The 23,713-nt window shown below is 38.2% G+C and overlaps 1 protein-coding gene across 2 annotated transcripts in view; it reads left to right on the top strand.

The window, feature by feature from the left end:
- Nucleotides 1-23,428, top strand: part of tbcd (tubulin folding cofactor D) — a 46,680-nt gene extending 23,252 nt beyond the window's left edge. Inside the window, exons 19-40 of one of the 2 annotated variants that reach the window (XM_084419380.1) lie at nt 12-85; nt 2,521-2,638; nt 2,715-2,775; nt 2,871-2,893; nt 2,995-3,026; nt 6,140-6,202; nt 6,348-6,424; nt 6,508-6,589; nt 7,061-7,179; nt 7,267-7,358; nt 7,540-7,680; nt 8,822-8,905; nt 8,996-9,154; nt 11,022-11,160; nt 17,694-17,815; nt 18,069-18,146; nt 18,385-18,474; nt 20,529-20,616; nt 20,706-20,818; nt 20,911-20,995; nt 22,102-22,353; nt 23,145-23,428. In XM_084419380.1, the coding sequence (XP_084275506.1) occupies nt 12-85; nt 2,521-2,638; nt 2,715-2,775; nt 2,871-2,893; nt 2,995-3,026; nt 6,140-6,202; nt 6,348-6,424; nt 6,508-6,589; nt 7,061-7,179; nt 7,267-7,358; nt 7,540-7,680; nt 8,822-8,905; nt 8,996-9,154; nt 11,022-11,160; nt 17,694-17,815; nt 18,069-18,146; nt 18,385-18,474; nt 20,529-20,616; nt 20,706-20,818; nt 20,911-20,995; nt 22,102-22,116 (1,855 nt within the window). In that variant the 3' untranslated portion in view covers nt 22,117-22,353; nt 23,145-23,428. Of the gene's footprint in view, nt 1-11; nt 86-2,520; nt 2,639-2,714; nt 2,796-2,870; nt 2,894-2,994; nt 3,027-6,139; nt 6,203-6,347; nt 6,425-6,507; nt 6,590-7,060; nt 7,180-7,266; nt 7,359-7,539; nt 7,681-8,821; nt 8,906-8,995; nt 9,155-11,021; nt 11,161-17,693; nt 17,816-18,068; nt 18,147-18,384; nt 18,475-20,528; nt 20,617-20,705; nt 20,819-20,910; nt 20,996-22,101; nt 22,354-23,144 lie in introns of both variants that reach the window. The other variant, XM_084419381.1, reaches the window with a different exon arrangement.
- The last annotated feature ends 285 nt before the right edge of the window (nt 23,429-23,713 follow it).

Genomic DNA, 23,713 nt, shown 5'->3' with positions numbered 1-23,713 from the left:
GCATTTATTAGGGTGATCAGAGAGCTGGCCACGAAAGCACTGCACAATCTAACTGCCCAGGCTCCTGAATACATGGCTAACACAGGTGAGAATAGTGTTCATTTTCTCAGCTATTAATTTTTTTTATTTAGTCTTATGTACTTTTCAGTTTTTTCATTTAGTCAACATTGTCCTGTTTTTGTTTAGTCAAGTTTTAGTTGACTGCGTAATGCGTAATGGTTAAACTGATAATAACGATTAGTTTGCCCAAGATCATAATCGCAACGATTGTAGTCATTTGCGAAATTTATTTTGACTTGTCATCAGAATTTTTGCACTTTCCCCTATAAGCATCAAGGGAATGTTATGGTTTATTTTTCCTCATTTTAGTTTCTGATTTATTATAGGCTATTTTTACTAGGGATGGGACGATACACTTAAACTCACGATACGATGCACCTCGATATGCCAGGGTCACGATACGATACGTCACGATACGATATCAAAAAAGAAAAAAATATTACTGTATAACAACAACTTTATTATGGTGACGTTGAAGGTGGTGGTTCATGTTGGATGTGTTGGATGTGGTGTACGGAATGACAGCATGGCATAGCTTACAGACAGTCTTAAGGCCATTGCACACTGAGTCCGAAATTTTCGTATGCGTTTTTTCGTGTTCGTCAGCCTTAAAATTCGTCACGCACAGAAACCTTGCACACTGAGTCCGATGCGTATTTATTAAACCTTTGCGCAAAAAATACTAAATGGATTCGTCAAGCAGTGAGGATGATTTCGTTGCCCTCTTTCTTCTTAAAAAGAGAAAAAGAAAGAGGAAAATATTGGGTCCATCCAATCCTGAGATTGCGCCGAGAGGAAGGAGAGTTTCACCTCCTTATCAAGGAGTTGCGAAATTATCCCGAGCAATTCAAAATTTACCTCAGAATGTCAGTGGAACAGTTTGATGCTTTGCTAGCGATACTGGAGCCACATATTAAAAAGAAGACGACCAATTTCCGTGAACCAATCGATCCTGAACAGAGACTGGCAGTATGTCTAAGGTATGGACACACACACACACACGGCCGGCGGAAGCGCTGGGCAGACAGAACCGAACAGCTGGATTTTGTCGTTCGCTTGCACGGTGGCTCTGAATTGTCAAACACCATTCAAAATACAGGCTGTGGATGCGAAAAACGCAGAAAATCGAAAAGAAAAGGTGAAATGTGACGTTCAGAGATATGTCTTCCTCAGCATAGGTCTTATGATACAATTTCCGGTTTCTTCGTGTGGGAAAATCACGCATTTATATTACACTGTTTTCTATTGCAGGTGTTCACCGAGACTGGGGTTCGAATCCAGCTAAAGCCAACTTTTTGTAATATTTATTATTGAATTAAATAAGCATTCTTTTTGAATGCATACTGTTCCAGTGTCAATAAAATATACATATTTTATTACATATACTACGCAAATCATGCAGCAGTGCCATCTATCTTTATTTCGCGATCCATTTTTTTCGACCTCGATGCGTTTCGTCACGTTTTGTATCGCGATATTTCGTCAAACGATATTTCGTCCCATCCCTAATTTTTACATATAAAATTAACACACTCTCTACATTATGAAAACTGGTCAAACACGAAACGTCTCTCAAAAATTAAAACAGTGAAATTCCTAATAGTAATTCCAAATTACTTACATGTTTTTATATTAAAACAATGGAAAATTCAGCAACCACAATCGCAAACAACATATGCGAGATCCATGTTTGGATTTATTACAGTTCATCACGGAGAAAGCGTTTTCAATTTATCCTTATGGAAGTAGAGCCACCGCAGCGTGAAGCTTAGCTTTCATAGGAATGAACTGGAAATGCTCACTCTGCTCCGCACCAGTGGACACATATTTTACTTTACGAATTAGCGGTAATTCGGGGAAGGCAATTGCTTAATTGGTGGGTTCATTATTATTCATAATGAAAAACACAACAGTTTTCAGTTTCCCTATTAGCATTGGGTTTAATCCAAAATATTGCCAAATAGGTGCTTTTACATTTTGCTTTGAAACCAAATCTTCCGCCATCGTCTTGTCAGTCAGCTGAGCTCGCCTCACTCTCGTCGTGTGATAAATGAAATGTTACTCCTGCTGCTGATCTGTGCTACGACTCTCGTTCGGCTCACGCTGAAATGAGCAGACATGTTCAGTTTTTAATTGTAGTGACTGTTCTCTAACTGAACTAAATTAGTTTTATTACTATACAAAATCAAAACGACGGTTGAGGGCGGTGATGTAATCAGTGTGTGGCTCAACACCACGTAACACTGACTATATCAACAGGCTTGCTGCTATAGTCGGTTATCGTTTAATGACCTTGGTGTCGTCTCGTCTTAGTCATGGGAATAAAGCTTGTTGACGAACATTTTTCACCATAGTTTTCGTCTGTGCACATACAGCAAACCCAATTCTTCAACACAGCTTTTTCACCTCTACACAGATGCCTAAAATGTTGTGCCATCTTACCTTTATTTTTGATTTCAGTTTTACCCCAGCTGCTGCCCATGGCGACAGGGATGGATTTACACCGCCGTCACGGCGCTATCCTGGCCTGCGCTGAGATCACTCATGCTCTCTATGAGCTGGCCTCCCAGAACAATAGGTTACACCCGCTTTTATTTATTACAGCTTTGCCTAACCATAACTTTATTTTATTTAATGCATTTTTTTCCTTGTAGGTCAGTGACTGACTTCCTGTCCTCTGACACCATTGAAGGCCTTAAAGACATTCATCAAAAGGTCTGCAGAATTAGTCTCTTGTGTTATTTCGTGAAATAAAAGAAAAAAAGCAGGTTTTTTTTGCAACTGATCCTCCATGTGTTTGTTCACTTTAGCTCTCTGACAGAAAACAGTACAGGTAAGCACTTGCTTCATAACCTGGCAATAATTGACATCAAAGCTTTTTAGGGGCATTTATTTTTCTATAGCTTGTAACTGATGTTTTGTTTTTACCCCTAGGGGATTTGGTGGAGAGCTAATGAGACCAGCTGGTAAGAAATAATATTGCTGTAGAATTGATTGTGCTTCACGTGTTGAAATTATAAATGAATATGTGTGTGTGACATAAAGAAAGCCTCATTACTACTATAGCTCATACTAATGGTTAGTGGTTTGAACAAATCTGTAGCTTTCTGATACAGACATGAATAATACCTCAAATTAAGGAGAGGTGTGTACCACTTATAATTTTGCTCTGGCAGGAAGTGGTGGAAGGCGGGACCTACGCCATATAGGAACCAGAATATCAATAAGACTTAGACTTAGCTCTTTTGACTTGGGCTAGTACAAAAATCCCCTAGCAAACCACCAGAACATTTTCTTTAGAAGAAAATTACAGATGTCCGTGTTATCCGATTATATGGTGGTTTTGACGAAGACTCTGATCAACTCAATGAAAAACACCTTAAAGATCACCTTTATGCGCCGCCTACAGATTATCATTATGATCATTAAAAGAACACGCTGATTTTCAATAATGACAGGCTTGACAGGTGTTCAGCACTTGGATTCACTTTTTTTTAAGTGCTGCATGTTTTAATTATTTATTATAAAATGGATAATTCTGGTCCTTGATTATGACTGGTTGAGCTGTTTTCGAAGCTGTTTTAAATTACTCAACAAACATACACCTGTGACGGCATAACATCAGGATTACTGTGCCACTGCTTCTGTGGGCTGTGTCCAAAATCAGCCCATATACCCTTAAATATCACTCTATTTGAGAGGACAGCCATTTGTAGTGGTGTCCGAAACCATAGTGGACGTTATCGAGTGCACTCATTCAATCCCGTAATGCACCCCAATAACGAGTGAACAACCGATGTGCGCTCAATGGCTAGAGAATACCCATAATGTATTGTGAGGGTCTCGCCGAATGAATTCCCGCATGTCGCCCGCAGCTGAATCATCCATCCATTTTCCAAACCGCTGGTCCAATGTGGGTACAGCGTAATATCATACAGTTATAAATTCATTTTTAATCGGATTATTGTATTGTTTAATTAAGGTTTATACATGCCAGTTTATCTTTTCATCTTACTACTGGAGCTGCCAGTTTGCTAAGTTTCAAATGATTATTAAACAAGAAGCACAAATGATGCAAAAGCGGCAGCCCTTTCTGCGCTCGTTGTCAATCACTCCTTCAAATGGACTATAAAATGGGAGTAATGTAGGGAATAGTGAATGAGGGTATAGAGGACGGTTTCGAGCACCGCTTATGTGTTGCTTGGCAAGGATTCTGCTTCTGAAGAACTACATTGCTTGGCGGGAGAATAATATTTTTTTTTATCAATAGCATTACATTTTTGTGTCTGTGTGTTTATTTTATGAAACCTTGACGGGTATGTGGAAAAAACGTTTTATAAAAGCAATAATCCCAGTGGAGCTGTGATTTACAATGAATTTAGAACACTCTAACAGCACCTCTTAGCTGTTCTGAATTCACTGTAAACCACGGCTTCTTGGGGCTTATTGCTTTATTTTCAAAAATCTGTCTCAAGATGGAGCGGTCTGTTACATTCATTTAAAGCAACACCAAAGATTCTTTTGTACCTTAAAATAATGTTTCCAAAATCGTTTGAGTGGTTCATCAACTCGTAACAGGGTGAACGGCACTTCTGCATTCGCTTTGCAACCCTCTATCGGCTAGAACCGCACTTTGCAAGTTTGCCAGATTGGGTAGCGGATCTGTAGTTCAAATGAGACATAAGAAACTACAAATTTGACTTGCTTTACGGCAAGCGTTACTACAGCCGATAGGTGGAGCCTATATAAAAAATAGCCGTTTCTGATGTCGCAATACATCATACTTTCATAAAATCATGGAGCATACTCTACCTTGTCTGTGGACATCGTTATTTCCAAAGCTGGTGCTGGATAAACAAATAGCGTGTGTGCGACGGTAGGCTAAATTATTTACAACAGCGGTAATGGACAATTCCGCTTCCAACCTGTAGGGGGGCTTTTGTGTTGCTTTAATACAGAGTTTCTCAAACTCGGTCCTGGAGGGCCACTGTCCTGCACAGTTTAGCTCCAACCCTGATCAACACACACCTAGCTGTGAGTTTCTAGTGATCCTGAAGACATTGATTAGCTTGGTCAGGTGTGTTTGATCAGGGTTGAAGCAGCCCGGACCGAGTTTGAGAAACCCTGCTTTAATAGAGTGTCAGCTAGAACTGTAGTTGTTACAGAATTTCCTTATTCAGCAAAAAGTCACTTAATGCATCATTTTTTACAACAGAGATCAATGGTGTAACTTCAGTATACCTATGCACATCCCTAGTAATATGGATTAAATGCAGCTAGTGTTCTTATAATGCGATCTGATAAGTTCATTAAACATCTTACCAATTTGGTATCTAGAAACTTGTACTTCTTTTGGTTTTTTTTTTGCATGGGCAAGCACTAGGGATGCACAGGTTGTATGTTGGCCACCATATTGGTATCGGCCAATAAGAAAATTTGTCCGATATATTAAATTAATATATTAAATAATGGATTATTTCCTTCAGCTGAGACACTTCTGATGCACACTGTTCGCCTTGATGGTTTTGAATTGCTGTCATATAGGCTACATACAATTCTAATGAGAACACCATTATAATTGTGTGCTTGGGACATGGATTTAATGGTTGTTTTTGATGGTTGCATTAAAAAAAATGCAAAATTTGGATTTAGATTTATCGGCCAATACATCGGTTATCAGCTTTCAAATATTTTTTGAGAGTTATTTGAGTTATTTTGAAGAGTTATCGATATCGGCCAAAATTTTCATATCGGTACATTGTTTCTTTAAAAAAATCAACCAAATTCTGGTATGATGACAGGCGGTTTAAGGGGATGTGCATGAGATTTTGATCAAATTAAAGATAAAATCAAGTTAAATGTTGAATATAATTCATTGTAAAAAGTAATGAAGTAAGTGGAAATGCTGCCAAAAACTAATGGCACATAAAGTTGAGGGACGTGTTTTGTCCCATATCTTAAGAATCAGTGATTAATAGGTCAGGAAATAGAAGTTTAAGACATTGCAGATGGCCTAGTTACTTTAAAAAGTTTTTTTTTTTTACACCCTTTTCCTTTGTCTTTTTTTTTTTTTTTTCAGTCTGTGGCCTCATTGAAAAGCTCTCTCTCTCCAAGATGCCTTTTAAAGATGACCCAGTTATCAGTGAGTCAACCACGCCTCTTTACAATTGCCTTATTTAAATATGTTTGACCACAAGTGTCTCACGGAGGAGTAATTGTTTGATGGATTTGTAATGTTGTCGACTTGTTTGTGATTGTGAGTTAATGTGTATTCTGATTTCTTTCAGCTGGTTGGCAATGGCTAATAGACGACAGCTTGAAGAACCTTCACCTGTTCTCCAGCGGTGCCAGACGGGGTGTACAGGTACAGGCACCACCTAAACACCCAGAAGGCCTTACAACTGTACCGAATGTGGTCGTTATGAGAATATAATGTGTTTTCTGTAGGATGCCGCGGTCTCAGCATTGGCAGCGTTGTGTCGGCAGTGTTATCAGGTTCAACCCGGGGTAGCTGACCTGAAAATGCAAGGTACAGGAAACTAATTCATTTAACACAATAGCAGGTTGTGCTTATTATTATGATGTATATTAATGTCATATACCTTTTCCTGGGTCGATATTTCATTCGGTAACATTAGGCAGTTTTGAATTACATCCTGTCGAATGTTTGGTGATCACGTTAGCTTACTTGTGTGTAAGCAATGCTTCTATCCACTCCTGGTTTACGCAGATCATCTTCCTCGCTTGTTTTTGGATCCGGAGACACTTAAACTATTTCAGAAGATCTGTAATAGCGCCCCCTACCGTATAACAGTGAAAACGCAGATTGCCGGAAAAACGTGTAAATGGCGGGAAAGTTGTTGTGTCATACATGATGGAAAATCTCGTCAATGGCGGGGAAAGAGTTAAATGTTGAACGAGTACTTGTTGGTGTGGTTATTGTGTGTCCATATGCTTTTGTCTATTTATTGTTTGTTTACATCCATTTGTTGCCATACAGATCAGTTGGTTAGTCAATACCTGTCAGCCCTGGAGAGTCCCGAGGTTCTGACACGCTGTGGCTGCGCTCTCGCCTTGGGCTCGCTGCCTCCGTTCATGATCCATGGCAAACTACAGCAGGTCACACCTCATAACGCCTCTTGTTTTCAGCTCAAGTGTGAATCTGAGCCATTAGGCTGAGTATGCATACTCTTACGTGTTCCACAGATCTTGCCTGGGCTCCAGGCTGCCTGCAGAGTTGCTCAGAAACAGGAGAGTCGAACTGAAGCCAGGAGGGATGCGGCCACAGCCATGTCTCAGTGAGTAACACCTTCTCCTGTCTCCTCTGCGCTTGAAGAACCAGTCTGCCAGAGCTTAGCGTGAGCCAGCTTGGTCAACGCCTGCTCCTTCCTGCAGGACCTGAAATTCATGTCTAGTTTCACTGCTTTGTCCCGTCTTGCATTGCATGTCCATGTGTCCTGTGCTTTCTTGTCTTCTCAGGGTGTGTGTAGCTGTAGGAGTGTGTGCACAAGGAAGCCCGGACCGCGTCCTGTGTGAGGGCAACATAAGGCCTGTGTATGAAGCCTTGCTGGGCTGTATGAACGACTACAGCACGGACAGCAGAGGGGATGTAGGGGCCTGGTAAGTTCACATGCTGCCTTGTGTTGCACGGTATACAAGTGCAACAGTGCTGTCGTGGTATTCAAACCTCAAAATAAAGGTACTGCCTTGGGTCACAGTAAATGCTCCTCCACATGGACTACATCTGCTACATCTCCCTGCAGTTTTCTGCCAAAAATAAAAGTTCTATGGTTTAACGTTTACAAGCAAAGAAGTTAAGACAGCTATTGTAAGCTATTAGTCTTGTAATTTTACTGTTGCTCTATAAAATAAATGTATTATTTATTTAAATTCTACTTTCATTTTACAGTACAATAGTAATACATGTCTTTGTTGTTTTGTTAAATTATTATAATTTGGTGAAATAAAAATATTTTAATGATAGTAACAACTATTATTATAATTGTTATGTATTATTATTATGTATTATTATTATTATTATTATTATAATAATGTATTATTTTACAGTACAATAGTATTAATATAGTAATACATTTATGTATTGGTCTGTTTAATTATTATTTAGTGAAATAAAAATATTAGAATAATCACGTATTATTATTATTATTATTATTTATTTATATATATTTTATTTTACAGTCCAGCAGTATTGTATTGCTATGCTATTTATTGTGTGTTTTATTTTTGTAATTTAATAAAATAAAAAAATAACTTATTATAAAAAAAGTACGAAAAAATAGTCTATAAAAAATAAAATATAAATAACTTTATTTGACTCATTATTTGTCATTTAATGTAAATAATTATGTATAGCCCTGGTATATTAATTCAATTAATTTAGCTTTTAAATAATTTTTTTTAGCTTTCACTTAATTTAACCAATTTGAAATTTGACTTAATTTGACCGGAACTTAAACTGGCAGCTATTGCAATTCTACACTATATTGTCTTAAAATATAACGCTGAACATATGTATTGTGCTCCGCTGTCCCCGGCCTGCATTCCTCAAAATCCCCACTGGTGCCTCCAGGGATGGCAAAAACTCAACGTGATGCTAAAAATGTGAACAATCAACTTGTGCAATTGTCATAATGCCTTCATAACTAACAAAGCATCAACAAATATTTGAAGCATCTCATGTGTGGTTGCGGTTCTCTGAGTCACATTGTAGCTCAGATTTTTCGCGCTCGTTCTGTTTCAGGGTGAGGGCGGCAGCTATGAGCAGTCTCATGGACGTGACCCTGCTGGTGGTGGCGTCTGCTCCAGAGCTCCTCTCCTCTGACCTGTGAGGCACTATCAGTCTCACTTAACTTAAACACAGCTAACCAAGTGCACATTGCAGACTGCTCACAGATATTTTTCTCATTTTCTGTAGTGTTCAGCGCATGATGTGTTGCCTGGCCCAGCAGGCAGCAGAGAAGATCGACCGCTACCGAGCCCATGCCGGCACCGTTTTCCTGCGGCTGCTCCATAGCACGGAGCCCGCAATACCACACATTCCCCACCGGGAGGAGCTATTGAGCATCTTCCCTCCGTGAGTGCCACACGTGCTCGGAAACGTTAATATTGTCCAGTTTTACAAACAGACCTACTGCTTGCTCACAGATCGCCATATTTGTGTTTTTTACGAAAGATTTGTACGAAAACACTTGAACCCTGATAAGTGCTGCTTGCAGCTATATTTATTATTATTAATAGAATTTTTCTTCGCTAAGCTGATCGTGCAGACAAAACCGTAAGGTCTAGAGACGTGAAACTTGGCCAAACGGTAGTACTATTGCCCGCTACTCAGATACAAAGCGTCACCCTGATCGGCCCCTAGGGGGTGCTACAGTGATAAAAAATGCTAAGTAGCTGAAAACTCCTAGACCGTTTGTCTCTCCGATTAAATTTCCTCATAAAAATGTTTTCCACCAAATCGGATTTTGGTCAAAGCCTACTTTTCGGAACGTAGCAAACAAATTAAACCGATCTGATCAAAACATGGTTTACACTTGATGCATCCACAAAAGCACGAGGGTGCACTCACTAAAAATTTGACATTGCAATTCTCAATCACCGTTTTGTGCAGTTTTACACAGGCCGCATTATTACCATGGTTTCAATTGGATGATATGAGGAAAATAGCCTTTTATACCAAACGCTTTCTGCGGCAGACAGTCACAGGTAATGTTTTTGCCTAAATTGTTTGTTATAGCTTATCAGTTGAATTGTAATGCACTGACATTTTGGCAGCGGAACATTTTTGCCAGAACATTTTCAGATTAGACTGAAACAGACTGAGATAACTGATGAAACAATGACATTAAATTGATGGCACATTTTGACTTTGTCAAGGTCTATTTTGTGTGCACATCATGTGAATAAGCGCACAGGTAGTTTTAATAAGGTAGCTTAGAAATGCCAACTGTGTTGACTATCGATTTGTCATTTTTTTTCATTCAGTTTCCATAAACTCGATAGTCAGATAGAAAAAAAAATTATTTTCGATTTGGAGCTTTTTGCTGATTATATGCACTGTATATTCAACAATTTTATTGAACCTAATCTTCATTATTTAATGTATGTTTGAATAAATGTCATGAAAACAAGTTTTTATTACAACCATCGTTTAAATGTGTTTCAACAACAAATCATTATAACGTTGGTATTAAAACTGCCTTTTGTGCAATTAAGATTTTCATATACAACAATTTGCGGGTTGATTATATAAATGTGATTAATTTAGGTGATTTTTAAATAAACTTTAGTTTATTAAAAGTAATTTTTCACTGTATCACCACTTTAATAGCGCAAGAGGAATGAAGTTATTTTTTTTTTATCTTTGGGCCAATTGTAGCTATAATTTCATAATATTTTTAGGCCACTTGTATTTTTGGTTTATATATTACATTATATAGCATTTTAGTGTTTATGGTCTTATTATTACAAACACTACATTGAACTATGGAAAAAATAATGCTAGTTTAAAGTAGAAATAAGGGCTTTAAATCGTGGCTCTCCATGACTTTGGCTCAAACTGTTGGTTTTCATTAATGTATCTCTGATTGAGGAAAAAACTCCAAAACTAGTCTGCCTTCAGTTATTGCTAGACATGCGTTCAATTATTGAGAACGGTTCATCAAAAATAAATGCTTTTTTTTTTTTTTTTTTTTTTTTGGCCTCGATACTGGCTTAGTTTTCTACCTACGCCTCTTTGTTCCTCTGATTTGCATGCAACGGCTTACATTATGTCATTAAATTTGGGAGGTGCACTTTTGCATATTAGTTTCTGGAAAGCAGATCTTTTGATTTTCATTGTTTACAATTTTAGCTGAAGCTCAATAAAAAGGCCCATCCCAAATGCTTCATTCATGTTTATCTCTGACCTCTGGTGTTTTGTTTTTTTACATGTACCCTAGAGAGGCGGTAAACTCCCTCAACTGGAACGCCGCGGCACAGGCCTTTCCTCACATCACGCAGCTGCTGCGTCTGCCTCAGTACCAGTACCACACACTCCTGGGCCTTTCCGTGTCTGTGGGTGGCCTCACCGAATCTACAGTAGGTCACCACATAAACACAACCATTAAAACACAATTCACCCTCAGCCGCCTCTTTTTCCCTTGAGAGGCGGCTGAGTATAATTTGTTAAAAAAAAACAGGATTTTAACCTTTCTAAAGGTTAAAACACTATAAAAAAGGTTATTTTCAGTCATACTTTCAAACATCAATTTAGTTCTGTAGATTAATAAGGTAACACTTTACAATGAGGTTATAATTGTTAACATTAGTTAACTACATTAGTGAACAGTCAAAAATACTTCTACAGCATTTATTATTCTTGCTAATTGAAAACCTTTACATTACTAATACGTTTTTAAGTTCAAAAGTTGTATCTGTTAATACACAGTTGTGTAGTTAAGGCACTGTAAACTAACATTAGCATTTTATTAACTAACATTAACAAAGGCTTATAAAAATGTGTTGATCATTGTTAGTTCACGTTAGTTAATGCATTATATAATGGTAAAAAATGTGTGTTACCATTAATACTTTACTATGTTAAAGTTAATTTAAATTACATTTTTTATCAATTGACAGTATTTTGAACAATAACCAACATTACAATATTGCATAATGATTAACAAATAATAAGTTAATAAATAATTAGTTGTTCGTTCTAAAAAGTGAAAATGCAAATCGGTAAGATTTGTATGCAAGTTGGCAAGATATTTTTTATATTTTTGAAAGAAGTCTTTTATGCTGGTCAAAGCCTCTTTTATTTGATCAGTAATACAGTAAAAACAGTAATATTGTGAAATATCACTATGTAAAATAATTGTTTTCTATTTGAATGTTTTTCTAAATGTAATTTATTCCTGTGATCAAAGCTGAATTTTCAGCATCATTACTCCAGTCTTCAGTGTCACACGATCCTTCAGAAATCAGTCTAACATGCTGATTTGATACTTAAGAAACATTTCTTATTATTATCAAAGTTGAAAACAGTTGTGTCGCTTCATTTTTTTGTAGAAACCATGATACTTTTTTTCAGGGATTGTTTGATAAATATAAAATGTAAAAGATCAGCATTTATTTGAAATATAATCTGTGAAACATTTTAAATGTATTTACTGTCAGTTATGATCAATTTAATGCATCCTTCCTGAATATGATAAATATTATATTTATAATATAAAGTTATAATAAATTATATTAAATATAAAAATCTCACTGTAACTACTCCTCTGACCCCATGGAATGGGTTCACAGACCCCTGATTGAAAACCTTAATTGAAAATAAATCTACCACAGCCATCAGAATAAGCATGTGAGGAAAAACACTATGGGTAATTAAATTGAGAAATGGTTCAGTTAGAATAAATTGCGTGGTGAGGAAAAGACACAAAAGCGACCAACAGAGGGAGCCGTCGACACTCTGTTCTCCAGAGAGTATGTCTATGGTGACCGCAGTCAGGAGTGTGAATAGTTTCAGGGAAATTGAGACTATTAGATCATGTAGTTTTACTGAGCGTTGCTTCATTTCTTATTTGCAAGAATTGCAACACAAAAGTGGTCCGTTATTTTGGGTTTTCAAAAATAAGCTGGTGTTGAAACGCTTTGGTGTTTTAAGAAAATTTCTGACATGAGTTTGAATAAACTGACATTTTGCCACAATTGCAAGTCTGTGCCCGTCCTGGCCTCAAAGTGCACAGGGTGTAAACGGCTTAGACGCGAAACCACAGCTCCTCCAGTGGGCCAGGATTCGTTCAAAACAAATTTAGCTGGAACGGAGCAAGTGGGATTGGCACCATGTCCCTTAGCATTTGCACTCATGCTTTCGGTGGTGACTTAGGGCCCCTGGAGGGATCTTCAGCTCATCAGCTCTCATACACTTAATCTTTTCCTTTCTCCTTTTCTTTAAAATGCTGATTTTCTTTCTTCCTATTCTTACTTTCTGTACTTATTTTTCTATGATGCAAAGCTGAATTTTCAATTCAGTTCCTTCAAAAATCATTATATGATGATTTAATGCTTAAGAAACATTTCTTATTATTATCACAAACATTAAACATTGCTGCTTCATAATTTTGAACAAAAAAATCTTATTGAAAGCAAATTTTTGAATGGTAGTATATGTTTTTCTAAAGAACATCACTGTTATTCTTGTTCATTTTGGGATTAGAGATTGAACATTAGTAATTTGATTTAACATTTGATAACAGTTAATAACAAAGGAATGCATTTGAATGAAAATGCAATTCAAACATAGTTGTAATTGAAATTATTCAACCCCCATTGCAAATAAGGCTTGTTGGCAAAATTAACAGATTTTCAGCTGTTTGCAATGAACAAATCAAACAAAAGTAAGTGAAATAGCTCGACACAACAAATGTTTCAAGTGGTTTCCCCAAATTCAACTGAAAATGCAACTTTTAATGACAGTCTCTAAATTATTCAACCCCTCCATGGCAAGCATCTTTAGTTCAAGTCAGGTGACTGTAATGGCCACTGTAGAATCTTCCAGGACTTCTTCTGCAACCAAGCCTTGGTGGAATTTGAGGTATGCTTGGGATCATTGTCCTGTTGCAAGGTCCAATGACGCCCAAGCTTAAGCTTCCTTACTGACGGCATGACATTTTCTCTTAGGATTAGGACAAAAATGAATTCATCTTGCCTTCCACACGCTGCAGGTTTCCAGTGCCAGAGGATGTAAAGCATCACCGAGCCCCCCACCATGCTTAACTGTAGACAAACTGTTCTTTTCAGCATATGCTTTATTCTTCTTCCTCCAGACACACCGCTGATCCATAGGGCCGAAAGGTTCCAAAAAGTGTATTTTATCGCTCCATAGAACAGAATCCCAAAACTTCTGTGGCTTATTTATATGATTTTGAGCACTTTTCTTGTGCTTTTTGGTCAGCAGTGGTGTATCTTGGAGTTGTGGCATGGAAACCGCATGCGTTTAGTGCGCGCCTTACTGTGCAAGCTGAATCCATCGTGTCTGTTGCCACCAAGTATTGGTTGCAGCCGTTGATAGCTTCCTTTTTCTGCCTCGTCCAGGTAGTGTAAACAGTCTTCTTTTAACTTTGAACTTGCGAACTATGCTTTCAACGGTGTTTCTAGAAACATTTAGTGCCTTTGCTATCTTTTTGTATCCTGTTCCTTGTTTGTGAAGGCAGATGATATCTTCTCTTAACTTTCTGGGCCATTCTATTATTAACATGCATTCAAACCTAGCCAGATCAGATGTTTCATGTGTTCTAGCTCAAGCACACCTGGTGCAACTAATGAAGCCCTTGATTAGTTGCATCAGGTGTGCTTGAAACAACACCTGTTTTGCAGATTCCTGCTGTTGTGAGGGATTCTATTCAAGAGGTTGAATAATTTTGAGACTGTCATTAAAAGTTGCATTTTCAGTTGAATTTTGGGAAACCACTTGAAACATTTGTTGTGTTCAGCTATTTAAATGACTTTTGTTTGATTTGTTCATTGCAAACAGCTGAAAGTCTGAAAGTTTTGCCAATAAAGCTGATTTGCAATTAGGGTTGAATAATTTCGATTACAGCTGTACATATATGAAGTCATGTAGTGCAACTAACATGTCAAAACCTGCAGGTAGTTATCTAATAAAAATAAAATGGCAAGGTTAGTTCAGGCTTAAATTCTTATTTCTATATATAAAGTCTGGTAGATACATTATTCTTTCTCCATCCCACTTTCTTAGTGTTTTAGGCTCAGTGCCTCTGCTCCAGTGGCTGTTGGGACATCAGCTTGATTTTAAGCCCTTTTGTTATTTATAGCCACCAGTGTTTGTTGATGAAGAATAAATAATGTAAAGGCCTTTAACGGGAGCTTTGAGCATAGTAAATGTCAACTCATCTGCCAACTGGACCTATAAATGAGTCCCCCATTAGAAGCGGCAGAGTTTTCCTCCCCCTCTTTTTTGATTAGAGACACGGTAGAGGTTATGCTCTCACCTTCAGCCTGGAACTGGGTGATCTCTCTCTAAGCCAAAACTGCTGGATAAATGAGCGGTTCTCACAGACTCAACACTGAATGATCAAGCTTCTCTCTGAAGATCTGCTCCCTCTGGACAGCTGAGTCCGTACTGATACCTTACATAATCATGCACCATCTGACCCCTCACACACATTAGCACACTGCTGCATGGGAGAAGTTTGCATTCAGTATGAGTGTAGTGGGTAAATGTTCAAGATGTGGAGTGAAAGTGCTGCTTTCTTTGCTTATTAATGAAAATATAAGAACATTCTGTCTCGTACCATTACTTCATATGACTTATACTGAATCGGACTGCCTTGATTAAAGTTTAAATGCAATTAATATCTATTTTCTCTCTATTTATAAATCTATTTTCTAAATGCATGTTATTGTAATTTTTTTAAGAATGCTTTGACCTAAATCATAATATAAAAACTGGGCCTTCCAGTGAAAATTACAGACTTCTCTCTGGTGGTGAATGCCGGTCTTCTCCAATCTCCAATAATTTTCCCATTTTGTCTGCCTTTAATTTAAATTTAAACCCATTTAGAGGGGTGGTGTGGCGCAATGGATAAGACACATGCCTTTGGTGTGAGAGACCCGGGTTCGAATCCACTGTGAGACACCAATGTGTCCCTGAGCAAGACACTTAACCCCTAGTTGCTCCAGAGGCGTGCGACCTCTGACATATATAGCAATTGTAAGTCGCTTTGGATAAAAGCGTCAGCTAAATGAATAAATGTAAATGTAAATGTAAATGATTGGAGGTTAAACCTGGTTAAACCAGTCCCTGCAAGCTCATGCGCCTCTTACTCCACTTTTGTGTGCAGTAACCACAACTCAAAATCCAGTTAACAATCGATACGTAAATTGTACGTTGATGCCCCTACAATAACAGACCGGCTTGCATCTAATAAATGATTAATTCAAGAATGTTGTGCCAAGTTTACTGCAACAATGACGCCGTGAACTTCACATAGTTGAATCCAGCGTTTAGTTTATCCTGATAAGCACTCATTGTCACAGTAGTAAACACCACAGCTTTCTTTTTCCATGAGGGGGTTTGGCATCACAACGGCTTTGTTTCCAGGCAGATCTTTGAAGAACGCGAAATCCTGTGGAATTTAACCATCAGTTGACGACTTAACAACTTTTCCCATTTTGTGTGCCTCATGCATCAGACATTCATCCAGCAGTCCTTGGGCTTGACATTTGAGGCGGAGGCTGCACTTGGATGTAAAACACAATGCGGAAGAAAAGATCGGCCTTTACTTGTTTTATTGCGACTTTAAATTCCACCGGCATGTCTCTTTCACAATTTATTATTTGGCTTCAAACTGTGATGTGATCACAATGCATCTTAAAATTTTATGGATCTATCCACAAAAATAAAACAATTATAAAGTTGAAGTGTGTATTAATAGAAATAGAAACTTCAACTATTAAAAATGTGTATTTAATACTCATGAATTAATACTTGTATTTATCAAAGCATATGCAAGACAAAACTTTAGGGTCACACGGTCCAATTCTCACTATTAACTACGACTTTTACCTCAATAAACCCCTAATTACTGCTTATTAATAGTTAGGGATGTAGAATATGGTCATGCAGAATAAGGCATTGATATGTGCTTTATAAGTAATAATAAACAGCCAATATCCTAGTAATATCCATTCTAATAGGCAACTAGTTAATAGTGCATATAAATGTTATGTGGTGTGTAACACCGTAAAAATGGCACGGAGAGGAAAGCACATATGCAGCCCCATATATAATGTGAAAATGGGAGTTTACACAATTACAAACAGTTTCAGTAAGACCTTCACATAAGTGTAACAGCCAAGGACAAAAAGGCTGAAAAATCTTGTTATTTTACAATATCTTAAAGCAACCAACCAACGTTCTTCCCTTTGTGGGGAATGTATCACATACTTTAACATTTATTATGATCTCATGCACAGTCACATAAAACAAGAGTTTTTTTGAGGGGGCACTAGTGGCAGTCCTGACTCATTTGATGCCTTAAGTAATTTAAAACACTTGCCCCCGGTTTCACAGACAAGGCTTAAGATACTCCCAGACTAAAATGCATGTTTGAGCTGTTGTAACTGAAAGCAATACGTCTTAAAAATATGTCACTGCCATTGTTTTGTCTCAAGATCCACATAAATAATGTTTTTTCTCCGCCTTTCATTTATAAAAGCTACTTAAATGTCCTAGTTGAACTAAGGCCTAACCTTGGCTTAATCTAAGCCCGGTTTGTGAAACCGAGCCTTAGAAGTTCTATAAATGCAAGACCAACTAGTTTAGCTTTTTTTTAAGAAAATACACTTTTATTTTACTCAAAATAGTTTTGAAGAATACAATCGTGATGTGGATTAAAATTCTGACCTAATTATTGTAGTTATCCAAAAGCAAGCAAAACATTAACTGTACTAGACAGCCAGTGATCATGATGTGTTTTCATTGTATGGAAAATATAGTTAATATATTATATGAATAATTACAAATAATAATTACCGAACATAATTTTAACCGTTAATATATCGGTCTCTCACAAGTGAAAACTTTTTTTGCGTGTTTGCAGGTGCGTTTTTCCTCTCAGTCTTTATTCGAGTACTTGAAGGGCATTCAGCAGGATGACGCAGCGCTTCAGCAGTTTGGAGACACTTTGTTGCGCATCTTCAGAGATAACCTGCGCATTGACAGGTACAACTGCACTGCAAAACACAACATAGCCACAAAACCGCTGCATATGTCATACAGATGCAATGAGGAAGATGTGGGCGGTATGGCCAAGAATCTTAGTATCAGTAATCATAGTAATGGTGTACATGCTTGAAAGTTCAACAACAACAACAAAAAAAAATGTTATTTCAGCTTTTTTTGGAACTTGGTGGCTGTGAACCAAATGATAAGATTTTATTTTGTATTTATACTATATATTTTGATCTGCCCACAGGGTTTCTGTACCTTTGCTGAAGATGGTGGACCAACTTCTCGCTAACGGCTGTTTTGAACTCTTCACCAGCGAGGAGAGGTGAGCGTGGGAAAGCCCAGCGTACATTACTGCCTCCCTTGGCTCAGATACACAAACCATCCAGAGCTCGGCAGGAGAAATGATATCATGACAGAAATACACAGAAAGGACTCACACAGGGAACCTTTGGGAGAACTTGAGATGAGCCCGGCCAAGTCATATGTTGAAACACGAAGACAGAGGGTGAATGTTTGTGTTGGTTTGGTTTAATCTGTAATTTTTTTGTTTTTGTTTTCAGTCATCCTTTTTGCGTAGAGCTTCTGTCCCTGTGTAAGGAGGAAATCAAGAAGTCCAAGGATGTCCAGAAGTTGTTTTCATGTATAGCTGTGTAAGTGCCGTTGCATTTCCAACACTCTGTGGATACATGGGGCAAATAAAGGCCAATTCACACTGCACCGACAGACGCAGATCAACTCAGATAGTCGCCAGATTACAGAAAGCCACTTTTCAGACATTCTTATTGCGATTCAGTTCAATTGGCAAAAACAAGCTCTGACAGACGCCAACGGTGGTAACACACTGAACCAACAAAACACGACGAAGTGCCTGTTGCCGTCTGTCGGTGCAGTGTGAATTTGCCTTAAGGATGTGGAAATTGAGAAGTCTAGTTCTTGGAATGTAGCTCCAATGTAATATTTTGACAAACGTTTATACTGTTTTCAATGAAAATGTTGATTTAATGACTCTAAAAAGATTCATTTGTGCCCTTTCAGGTGTGACTATTGGATTTAGTGTGATCTCTCTTGTGATTGGTCATTGTTTCTGAGCACGCTCTCTCTGATTGGTAGGGATATTGCAGAAAAAAACTGCTGGATGGAAACACTCAAATCTGCATAAATTCTAAAAATGTGCATAAAAACGTATGCGCTCGTTTTAGTTGGATAATTTTTTTTCTCCGATAAGAAAACATGCGCATAAACTACGACGGAAACACATCTGCAGAATAAATTCCTCGATGTGCATCAGCGTCACTGTGCACGATGGGACAGAATAACTGGACTAACCAGTGAGCCGATCTTTTTGTACAGCATCTGAAAAGCGGTTTTGGTTGTTCTGAAATGCCTGAGCAAAGTCTGTCGTCAAAGTGGTTCGTTATAATTACCTCACAGAACTCTCTTGCACGACTGCGTTCCCAGACGCAGGCACCTGCCTCCGAAAGCAAGATGACGTGTTTATTGAGTTTCATCTTCGAATTTGTATTGTGGCACAGAAGTTGCATTTATTTATTTATTTATTTATTTAGCAACAACCAACCACTATCTCAAACTAATGCAAAATTCATGTTCAGATTTATTACAGTTCATCACTCAGGTTTGTTCGCATATTTAGCTGCAGTAGTTTGTTTTTTCCCCTTTTTATTCCTGTTTTTAACTATTTCCTGATATGTGAAAAATACTGTAAGATGATGTTTCTATCTGAACTATGTTTGTTTTAACGAATGTATTTTTATGGAGGTCAAATAATTTTTTGCATATTGATATATTTTCCAATTAATTATTGCTAACTTTTTAATTATGTAAAACAAACTATATTGCTGCAATTGTTATGCATGTGTTATTTACCATCTTAAAAATTAACTGTGTAATATCACACATAGGCTACGGTCAGACTGCAGGCAAATGTGGTGCAAATCAGATATTTTTGCTCATATGTGACTCACTGTTTTTCTCATCACACAGACCACATGGAATCTAATCATTTCAATTCGGATTTGGGCCACTTCCATATGTGGTCCTAAATCCGATACAGGTCAGATGTTTTGCTGTGCGACCGCAGTCTGAAAAGTCATACCGGAATCCATGCGACTTGTATCACTCTAGATCAACATTCAGCACAATTCTGCGCTCATGGGAGTCACTTCAAAGATTTTACATACTCAATGTTATCAAGACAATTGCGAAAGGCAGTCAGTGAAGGAGTGATGTGTCAGAACTCATCACAAGTATTGCAGTGACAGCTCTATATACGATATTTTCATTTCCTCGTCTTTGTTTTTTTAATATTGCCTGCGCATAAATTCGCTGGCTTCCACGGCAGATCACACTATAAATAAACGCGTAATCACTTACCGTACTTTAATGTCCTCCATGTTTACTTCCTTACGACATCGAGTTGCGTGACGTATTTTTATCGTTCTTTTGCGCATGCGGGTCAGTTCAGGACCATGACCTGTTCGCACTGGAATCTGATATTAACCACGTTTAAAACAACAAAATGTGAAGAGCTGTACAAAACAAAGGCTCACAGTGTGAACGTAGCCATAGCCAACTGGCTTTATATCACTCCTCCCTAAGATATTGGCATCGGCCAATCTGTCGATCACTGATTAAAACAGGCTCTATCCTGCAGCCCTTCTGACTGACTCCCACTCTTTCACCGCAGGTTCTGTGGGATGGTGCAGTTCCAGGGTGATGTGAGGAAGAATGTCTTAGTGCAGCTGTTGATGTTGCTCTGTCACCCCTTCCCTGTGGTGAGACCATAAGCAGACCACTTCAGCCCAGACTTAGTCTAGGCACCTCTGATGTAATTCTGACTCCATTGTCTCTCTTGGGTCTGTAGATCAGGAAGACGACTGCCAGCCAGGTATACGAGATGCTCTTGACCTACGATGATGTCATTGACGACGATCAAGTGCTGGCTGATGTCATGGCCTCGCTTAGTGACACTAATTGGTGAGTGTTGACACGGGGCTTATTGGAGGATTATGATGAAGAACTTCAGCTCAGCTACTGATTTAATGCTCGTTACTTGTTTCCTGTCTTAGGGAAAGTGACATCGCTACTGTGCGAACCCACAGGAATCAGCTCTGCGATTGGTTGGGAGTGCCAAGGCCGACTCTGGTAGCCAAGGTGACGCATTTAGGCATCTAAAGAGGTTTTATGGGAGAACATTTTGTAGTTTGGGGGATGTTGCATCATACGGCATCTGACATCCAGATGCTGCTTTCAGTGTTACACATCGACTGTTGGGAGAACAAGGTGTTTTTATGCGTTAGTGGGTGTTCGGTTCTCCTAATCGGACACAGAAACCATTAGGTTTCAGTTACAAGAACATTTGAAATTAAAGTGGACATATCATGAAAATCTGTTTAAGTGCTATAATCGGGTCCTCGGTGCATCTACCAACCCAGAAAACATGAAAAGTGACAATCCAGTAACTTTGTTTTGGTAAGCCTTTCTCTGCAAGCATGTTAAAAAATAAGCTGATCAGATTTCTACGTCAGAAGGGGATCTTATTATAATATTACCGCCCCTTAATCTGCACGCTTCCACCCACGGCGCCGGCATTTGGTTTTCGCAAGCGACAAAACAGTGTAACCAGGTCTAACGCAATAGCAAAAGTTTGGCTGCACAGACGAGCACCTAAGACTATTTGACCAAAAAATGTCACTGCTGTCTTATAAAGACCTCAGGGAACTGTGTCAACTTGTGTGAAAGTTAAACATGACGGTACATGCAAGTCGATGAGATGAATCAATGTAACTCCACAACAACTACATAAATTTATCCTCTAACCATTCAGAAACGTCCAGGTTCAGTTTAAAAGTAGCAAAACTCTTCCTGAGTCTCTTCGTAAGGCTGCACTCCATTTATCTGGGGGGTATTTTGAGCTGAATTTTCACGGACACATTCTGGGGACTCCATAGATTTATATTATATATTGTGAAAAGGGGCATAATATGTCACCTTTAATCTGTGATGAATATGCCTTTCTCCATCAATATTAAGATTTTCTGTCAGCACAATACTGCCCCTTGCTACAATGAAATAGATGAGTAATAATACTCATTGGTAATAATAAAATGGTACGCTTTTGTATATACAATGTGTGTGTGTGCACCGTCAATGTGTGAGGTCAGTAAGATTTTTCAGGAAGAAACCTTACTGTAAAGTGTTACCAAAAGTGGTGCCTTAATATTGGTTTATATCTCGTCTTGTTTGTTTGTTTGTTTCAGACTTCACTCCAATAGATCTGTTCAGTCTCACCTGGACAGAAGTTCACCTGTCGGCCTCTCTGCACTGCGTTCTGTCTGGACATCAGGGACGGTGTCCTTATGTCTTCTCTGCTGTCTGATAAAGTTGTCCATCTAATAGTATATTACCTGTCATCATTAAATTATTAAGGAAAATGTCTTTGAGCTCAGTGCTTAATTTTTTTTGCTTCAAATGTTCCTTAAAGGGATGGTTCAGAGTAAAATCAACCTAGGGTCCTTTGCACCATGACCTCGATCCAAACACACCCCCCCCCCAGAAGCTTTTTTTCCCTTGGTTGAACATTATTAAAGTTAGAGCTTATTTAGAGATATCAGCCAAATGGCTTAGTGCAGGCGCTAATGGATCCAAGGTTGTATCTCGTAAATTACCCCACTAATAATGCCCGGAATGGTACCAAACTTCTACAGTAGTACAAATAGGTTCTGTACTCTAAAACGAGGCATTGTAAAGTTTGTAAGTACATCAGGAGTTTATTTAAATAACACTTGCCTGACGGCTCATGCTACCGCTAACCCGGTCGTCGAGGCCACTTCAGTGATTAGGGAAAAGCACGTAAAAGTCCTGGCAGAAAGCGATGCATAAGGATGTAGTGTAACGACGCCCAGTTCCAGGAATGCACTAATATTTTGTTGGTAGTACCAGTTTGCAACAATTATTAGTTAACACTAAATTGTCAACACTTAAATAATAAAAAATGCATCGCTTCCTGCCAGGACTTTTACGAGCTTTTCCCAAATCACGGAAGTGACCTCGACGCCCGGGTTAGCGGTAGCACAAGCCATCAGGCAAGTGTTATTTAAATAAACTCCTGATGTACTTACGAACTTTCCAATGCCTCGTTTTATGAGTACAGAACCTATTTGTTCTACTATAGAAGTTTGGTACCATTCTGGGCATTATTAGTGGGGTAATTTACGAGATACAACCTTGGATCCATTAGCGCCTGCACTAAGCCATTCGGCTGATTTCTCTAAATAAGCTCTAACTTTAACTTTGGCTCGAGGTCATGGTGCAAAGGACCCTAGGTTGATTTTACTCCAAACCATCCCTTTAACTTGGTAATCTGGGATTTATATTGCAAATTATTCATAGCATGTCATTCAGAGGCATATGATGTGGAGGATCCATTTCCATATTTGACTTGTTCCAACACAAATTCAAGAAATCGTTCACCCAAAAATGAAAATTAATAATTCATATTTGACGCACTTTCATGATTCCAAAACCAAATCAGCGAACAGATCAGTTTTTTGAGGCTATGCTTTTCAATAAACCAGTTGAAACGGTTCACAAATCTGATTCATTCTTTAATTATTTCATTTGACTGACTTGGTTCATTTGGACTGCTTTTAAGGTGATTCTTTGAAAGCTTTCTGATACTTTAATGCTATTGTTTTTTTTTTTTCTGCATCAAGATTATTTGAAATATTTTTATTCCACAGAAACTGAATCAACACTGAACTGACTTCAGCTGAACAATGACACTCTATTGATCACTGTAAAGCGGCTTTGAAACAATCTTTATTGTATAAAGAGCTATAAAAATAAAGGTGACTTGACTTGACTTTAAAT

Source organism: Rutilus rutilus (assembly GCF_951802725.1).
Source record: "Rutilus rutilus genome assembly, chromosome: 1".
Taxonomy (NCBI): Eukaryota; Metazoa; Chordata; class Actinopteri; order Cypriniformes; family Leuciscidae; genus Rutilus; species Rutilus rutilus.
The sequence above is the reverse complement of the archived record's forward strand: the minus strand, read 5'-3'. Positions and strand labels throughout refer to the sequence as shown.